Source organism: Calidris pugnax, unplaced genomic scaffold, assembly GCF_001431845.1.
Source record: "Calidris pugnax isolate Ruff unplaced genomic scaffold, ASM143184v1 scaffold305, whole genome shotgun sequence".
NCBI lineage: Eukaryota > Metazoa > Chordata > Aves > Charadriiformes > Scolopacidae > Calidris > Calidris pugnax.
This window is the reverse complement of record NW_015091074.1, coordinates 166,435-173,714: the sequence shown is the minus strand read 5'-3', so window position 1 is coordinate 173,714 and position 7,280 is coordinate 166,435. Positions and strand designations below refer to the sequence as shown.

Sequence of the window (7,280 nt, the reverse complement as noted above, 5' to 3'; positions counted from 1 at the left end):
TTGAAAAGTTATTTGAAATGTAGGTGTATCCAGTAGCTACAAACTTGTCTAAAATGCTTTCATGTGGAGTTAGTGCCTTGCTATGGATTCCAGGTTATTTTCCCAATATATTTTTTAATATTCTGCTTGAAAAACTATACTTTAACTCAGTGTATGAAATAGCTTTGTGAAAGCTGGATGTCTCTCTTTTCCACAGAGTGAATTCCCTTCCTGTTTTCAGACACTACCCCTCCCTCAAAGATGCAGTGCCAAAACGATTGCCAGCTGAGACAGGTCTGCCTTCCACCTCCCACCATCCTGGTGAAGAGCTTTCCTGTGAAACAATGCATGGATCCCTGTGGCGCTGGATGTAATGTCCAGTGCTTGCCTCCATGCCTGGATCCCTGCTGCTACGCCGGGGTTCCTCAGGGCACCACCACGTTCGTGAACCTGAGTAATCTCGGTGTGACACAGGCTGCCAGGTGCGTGGATCCCTGCTGCCTTGGAGTCACCAGGTGTGCACCTCCGTGCTGTGAGGAGGTGACCAAGTGCATCGCCACACGTCTGGACCCATGTTGCTCCAAAGTGACTGAGTGCAGCAGCAGGTGTGAAGATACTTGCTGCCAGGAGGTGACCAAGTGCACCACCAGGTGTGTGGACCCCTGTTGCCAGGAGGTGACCAGATGTACCACCAGGTGTGTGGATCCCTGCTGTCAGGAGGTCACCAAGTGCACCACCAGATGTGTGGACCCCTGTTGCCAGAAGGTGACCAGATGTACCACCAGGTGTGTGGATCCCTGCTGTCAGGAGGTCACCAAGTGCACCACCAGATGTGTGGACCCCTGTTGCCAGAAGGTGACCAGATGTACCACCAGGTGTGTGGATCCCTGCTGTCAGGGGGTCTCCAAGTGCACCACTACCTGCGTGGACCCCTGCTGCCAGGAGGTCACCAAGTGCACGACCAGATGTGTGGACCCCTGCTGCCAAGAAGTGAGCAAGTGCATCACCACATGCGTGGACCCCTGCTGCCAAGATGTAACCAAGTGTACCACCCCTTGTGTTGACCCCTGCTGCCAAGAAGTGAGCAAGTGCATCACCACATGCGTGGACCCCTGCTGCCAAGAGGTCACCAAGTGTACCACCACTTGTGTGGACCCCTGTTGCCAGGAGGTGACCAGATGCACCACCAGGTGGGTGGATCCCTGCTGTCAGGGGGTCTCCAAGTGCACCACTACGTGCGTGGACCCCTGCTGCCAAGAGGTCACCAAGTGTACCACCACTTGTGTGGACCCCTGTTGCCAGGAGGTGACCAGATGCACCACCAGGTGGGTGGATCCCTGCTGTCAGGGGGTCTCCAAGTGCACCACTACGTGCGTGGACCCCTGCTGCCAAGAGGTCACCAAGTGTACCACCACTTGTGTGGACCCCTGTTGCCAGGAGGTCACCAAGTGCACAACCACATGTGTGGACCCCTGTTGCCAAGAAGTAACCAAGTGTACCACCACTTGTGTGGACCCCTGCTGCCAGGAGGTCACCAAGTGCACAACCAGATGTGTGGACCCCTGTTGCCAAGAAGTGAGCAAGTGCATCACCACATGTGTGGACCCCTGCTGCCAAGAGGTCACCAAGTGTACCACCACGTGTGTAGATCCGTGCTGTAGACCTGTGACCAGATGTGCCACGAGGTGTGTGGATCCCTGCTGTGGAGCTGTCACCAGATACACCACTAAGTGTGTGGATCCGTGTTGCAATAGAGTGACCAAGTGCACCACCAGGTGTGTAGACCCATGCTGTAGTGAAGTGATTAAGTGCACTACCAGGTGTGTGGATCCCTGCTGTAGAGAGGTGACCAAGTGCACCACGAAGTGCGTAGATCCATGCTGCAATCGAGTAGCCAAGTGCACCACCAGGTGTGTGGATCCATGCCGTAGAGAGGTGACCAAGTGCACCACCAAGTGTGTGGATCCGTGCCGTAGAGAGGTGACCAAGTGCACCACCAAGTGTGTGGATCCGTGCTGTGGACCCGTGACTAGATACACCACTAAGTGTGTGGATCCATGCCGTGGAGCTGTCACCAGATACACCACTAAGTGTGTGGATCCATGCTGTGGCAGAGTGAGCAAGTGCACCACCAGGTGTGTAGATCCATGCTGTGGAGAAGTGGCGAAGTGCACCACCAGGTGTGTGGATCCCTGCTGTAGACCTGTGACCAGATGCACTACTAAGTGTGTGGAGCCATGCTGTGGGCAAGTGACCAAGTGCACCACCAGGTGCGTGGATCCCTGCTGCAAGGAAGTCATCACTACCAGGTGTGTGGATCCCTGCTGTAGAGAGGTGACCAAGTGCACCACGAAGTGCGTAGATCCATGCTGCAATCGAGTAGCCAAGTGCACCACCAGGTGTGTGGATCCATGCCGTAGAGAGGTGACCAAGTGCACCACCAAGTGTGTGGATCCGTGCCGTAGAGAGGTGACCAAGTGCACCACCAAGTGTGTGGATCCGTGCTGTGGACCCGTGACTAGATACACCACTAAGTGTGTGGATCCATGCCGTGGAGCTGTCACCAGATACACCACTAAGTGTGTGGATCCATGCTGTGGCAGAGTGAGCAAGTGCACCACCAGGTGTGTAGATCCATGCTGTGGAGAAGTGGCGAAGTGCACCACCAGGTGTGTGGATCCCTGCTGTAGACCTGTGACCAGATGCACTACTAAGTGTGTGGAGCCATGCTGTGGGCAAGTGACCAAGTGCACCACCAGGTGCGTGGATCCCTGCTGCAAGGAAGTCATCAAGTGCACCACCAGATGTGTGGACCCCTGCTGTAGTGAGGTGACCAGGTGCACCACCACCTGTGTGGAGCCCTGCTGTGGAGGTGTGAGTGAATGCACCACCACCTGCGTGGATCCCTGCTGCCAGGAGGTCTCCAAGTGCACCACCACCTGCGTGGATCCCTGCTGCCAGGAGGTCTCCAAGTGCACCACCACCTGCGTGGATCCCTGCTGCCAGGAGGTCACCAAGTGCACCACCACGTGCGTGGAACCCTGCTGTGGGGGCGTTCAGGCTGTGACGAAGTGTGTGGATTCCTGTCCCACCACCTGCATTACACAAGCCACCCCCCCGTGCAAGGGTGTGTGCACCCCTGTCTGCGGCCGACACTACTCCATCACCTGCTCAGAAGTTTGCCCTCGTAAATGCATGGCTCCTTGAGGGGTTGCGTGTGGGGGCTCCTGTGGTGGGAGTCTCCAAAGGCTAAGGAACGAAAACGGTTTACAGATCCCCGAACTTGTCAATGTCTTCCTCACCTCTTTCCCTTCCTACTGCCCTTCCTGTCCTAGGAAGAGTAAATCTTCAAACGGGTTTCCTTACGTTCTGCATCATTTCTACTATTTTTACCTCACGCACAACGCGTTTCCTTGTAACTAACGTGTAACTGATTGATTTTGTGCCCCCGGGGATATTGCCTGGGAGAGAGATTCTGTGATTTTTCTTTGCACTGTGGTGTGGATGGAGGGATTTCCACATTTGTTATTTCTTGGCATCTTCTTCTTTTTCTTGCATGAAGCAATAAAAAAAAATATATATATTATCTTGGCATCAGTTGTCTGCAAGTGTTTCCTTCACTTTTGCATTCCCCCCGACTCACACATTCCCCTTTTAATTTCTTCCAAAAAGCCTGATCTCTTGGAGGGGCAGCTCCAGCTGGAATGTGTGGGAAGGTCTGTGGCAGTAGCAGGAGGAAGCCCTCCTCTCCCGTGGTTTTGAGAAAACTTTGAAAACCCAACCACTTGTTGAAGTGCCCCTCCAAAGCTGGAGGAGCTCAGGGCTGGCTGTGGCTGCGTCAGAAATGAAATGTTCCACTATGAGCAAGGGGTAAATAAGCCACTAATGAGGGGAAGATGAGCAGGTCTGGGAGACCGTGCCTCGTGACTTGTCACCCGTGTGTAAGAAGTCCTATCTTAACCTTTTGCAATCACCTTCCATTTCCTTGTCTCTGGTGGCAATTGGGCAAGCCTCATCCGTCGGGGAGACCGACATGGATTCACCCACCGCTGAATTCTGCAGGAATATTATTAGTATTAGCAATTTGAACAATTTTGGTAGCCCTCCCATGAATATCTGCTAACGGGATCCCAGTGCTTCCTCCTTAGCACCACATTGGTTTGCCCAAGAGCGGGCAACATCCTCAGGGACTCAAAGTTACCCCGTGACACGTGCCAAGGGTGTCTCTGCAGGTTTCCAGTGTGGAGCTGGTGCAGGGTGGGATCGGCAACCGCTGAAGGGAGGAGGGATGGGGAGACAGGCTGTGGGGGAAGCTGCTGAAGCAGCAGACATGGGCGCAGCTCTGTCTGCAAGCACCCACTGCCTCCTTCTTTAAAGGTGCCCCGGGGCACGTGGCTGGTGACTAACCTGCAATTATCGCTGTCTCGCTTTTTTTTTTCTAGGAGAGGAGTCAGACCAATAGTGGGTCGTGATAATTAAATACCCAATGGACGTGGCATTGCACGTGGGCTGGGGAAGTCCGGCCTCGCACAAATTGTCCCACCCTCACAGGTCCTTGGTTTCCGTCCTCCTGTCTCAACTGGTTGTGGCTGCCCCTGGCTCTTGCCACTGGTTGTGCAGCCCTTGCCACGGCGGTGTCTGGGCTTTGTCAAGGACTCTAGGTGTTACCTAAGCACAAAGACTACACAATAGAAATCCCAAAAGAACTGAGGATTCCTAATCGTCCCTGCGGAGGTCTGATTTGACTCCTAAACTCCTTTAAAACTCATTGTAAAGTTCCGTGGAAGCAGCGATTTCCTTTGCTCCTGCTCCCAAATCAAATGGAACAATCTCCTGGGAAATAAGAAACTGCAGGTGGAAAAAATGGCATTCAGATAAGATTTTCTCTTGAACTATTTCTCTGTAGCATCCTTCTGATGGCATGAAGCTTGCATTATATTTAATCCTTCATATGAACATAGAAATTCAGATTTTAAAAGGCTGAGAGCCTTTTAGCAGAGAGCAGAGGCTTCATTTCCAGGTGAGCATCACAGGATTGTGCCATATGAAGAGAAAGAGATTCCCTTCCTCTCTGAACACCTGGAAACACCTACACCCATGAAAACACCTACACCCTGAACACCTACACCTTTGAAATTGTTATCGCAGTTTGGGAGAAAATTGCTGTTTGGCATAAGCAAATGTAGTAGGACCACAGTTCTTCCTCTGTCAGGCAACTTTCTCTGAGCTCTAAAATGTATTCCTCAGAGATCAAGACACAGATTCATTCAATAATGTGAAAAAAACCTAAGGAAAGCTAGATACCTGGTCGAAAATATTGAGAAATCAAAGCAAATATCTGCAACAGAAAGCAAATGATAAAAAAGATGAGGGTTTTTTTTTTTTTATGACCACATCTAGTTCCTCTTTTTCAGATTTAATTGCATTCAGATGCTCACTTATCATTCTTCATGGAGCACTCACCTTCCTGAGTAAACAGGAAAAGAGGCGGATAGTGCCGTATTTGGGTTCCTCTCAGCCCCAGAAGTAATGATCTAATTACTTGATCAAATAGTCCCCGGGGCATGGACTAGACAAGCCACTTGTTTTCCTGTGAGTTGCTAATTGCATTCTGGACTCAGCCTCCTGGCATCTCAGCTATGCAGACAATTTCCAAAGCGGCCAGAGCTATGGACCAGCCGCCTGGAGACCAGCCCAAACTGGAAGCTTCCCTGGGTGCTGGATCACACCCTCACACCTTCCCCGGGGAGTTGTGGTAGGGAATGACGAGAGGGGAAAGTCGGATGTAATGAAGCCCCAGCCTTGAAGATTTAATTGCAACAAAGTGCAGGAGAGTGGGCTGGGAAGGACTTGCCAGGATGAGAATAAGGGGAGAATCCTTGATTTCTATGAAAATGCTTTCCTTGCCAAAATGTGGGTAGTATAAAACGTACTATATGGGATGCTAAACATAAGTGAAATGAAATCCCTGATGCCGACCAGTGCTGGATGCCACAGATGTTTATTGAGGAGGCTTTTAGTTAAACCAAGGGATGCAAAGAAATCCAGAGGCATTAGATTTTTAAAGCAAAGTGTTCAGCCATTTATGAATACACTTTTTTCTAGCAGAAATCCAGCTGAACCATAGAATCATGGAATGGTTACAGTTGGAAGGGACCTTGTAGATCATCCAGTTCCCCAAGCTGCCCTGGGCAGGGACACCTCCCACCAGCCCAGGTTGCTCCAAGCCCCCTCCAACCTGGCCTTGAACCCCTCCAGGGATGGGGCAGCCACAGCTTCTCTGGGCAACCTGGGCCAGGCTCTCACCACCCTCACACCAAAGAAGTTCTTCCCCACATCTCAGCTCAATCTCCCCTTTTTCAGTGTCAAACCCTTCCCCCTCATCCTATCGCTCCATTCCCTGAACAGTCCACAATGGTGCATATCTAAACAGTTGCACAGGCTAAAAATTGAGTTTGAGATGTTTCAATCCAAAGTCATGACACCTACACATCCGGAAGTTCTGTGTTTATGTTAACAATCATGTCCCCGTGACCATGCACTGTTTCATGTCTGCAGGCAAATTTTTTTATAGCTGTAGGAAAATGGCTCCAATCTTGATGTGTCTCCATCTTTGGTAGCTCTTGGTGGTGAAATACGAAGTCTCTCTTGGATTATTTGGAGCCAAAATGTTGACGATATTCTTTTTTACTCATTTTTTCAGAAATATTCTCCTGAGCACAAGCATGCAGTGCTCAGGGGGTTCCTCTTCTGCAGCAGCAGCCAAACCTTTGAAGAGTCTGTCTCCTCCTGGACCCCAGGAACCTCTCCTGGTTCTGGTTTGGGGTTGTTTGTCCTGCTCTTTTCATTAAAGCACTACCTATCACCCAGACTCTGGTTCTGCAAGAGACCTTAACGTGCTCTTTAATTAAATAGAATCATAGAATCATAGAATCGTATGGAGTTGGAAGGGACCTCTGGAGATCATCTAGTCCAGAGTGGGTCTACCTATAGCAGGTTGCACAGGAACCTGTCCAGACGTGTTTTGAATGTTTCCAAAGAAGGAGACTCCACCACCTCTCTGGGCAGCCTGTTCCAGTGTTCTACCACTCTCACAGTAAAGAAGTTCTTCCTCACGTTTAGGTGGAACTTCTTATACTCAAGTTTGTGCCCATTTCCTCTTGTCCTGTCACTGGGCATCACTGAAAAAAGACCAGTCCTGTCCTCCTGGTACCCTCCCTTTAAGTATTTTTAAGCATTGATTAGATCCCCCCCTAAGTCTTCTCAAGACTAAAAAGACCCAAGTCCTTCAGCCTCTCCTC

General features: G+C 50.7%; 2 protein-coding genes across 2 annotated transcripts in view; both read left to right on the top strand.

The window, feature by feature from the left end:
• The first annotated feature begins 240 nt into the window (after positions 1–240).
• Positions 241–3,563, top strand: LOC106896980 (keratin-associated protein 10-7-like). The gene is made up of 5 exons (XM_014957328.1): positions 241–1,014; positions 1,375–1,889; positions 2,058–2,147; positions 2,289–2,378; positions 2,604–3,563. The coding sequence occupies exons 1-5, from the start codon at positions 241–243 to the stop codon at positions 3,184–3,186; spliced, it is 2,052 nt and encodes a 683-aa protein (XP_014812814.1). The 3' UTR covers positions 3,187–3,563.
• A 902-nt stretch (positions 3,564–4,465) lies between these two features.
• The window catches only part of LOC106896964 (keratin-associated protein 10-6-like), a 19,370-nt gene continuing 16,555 nt past the window's right edge, over positions 4,466–7,280 (top strand). Inside the window, exon 1 of the mRNA XM_014957310.1 lies at positions 4,466–4,483. Within this exon, the coding sequence (XP_014812796.1) occupies positions 4,466–4,483 (18 nt within the window). The remainder of the gene's footprint in view (positions 4,484–7,280) is intronic.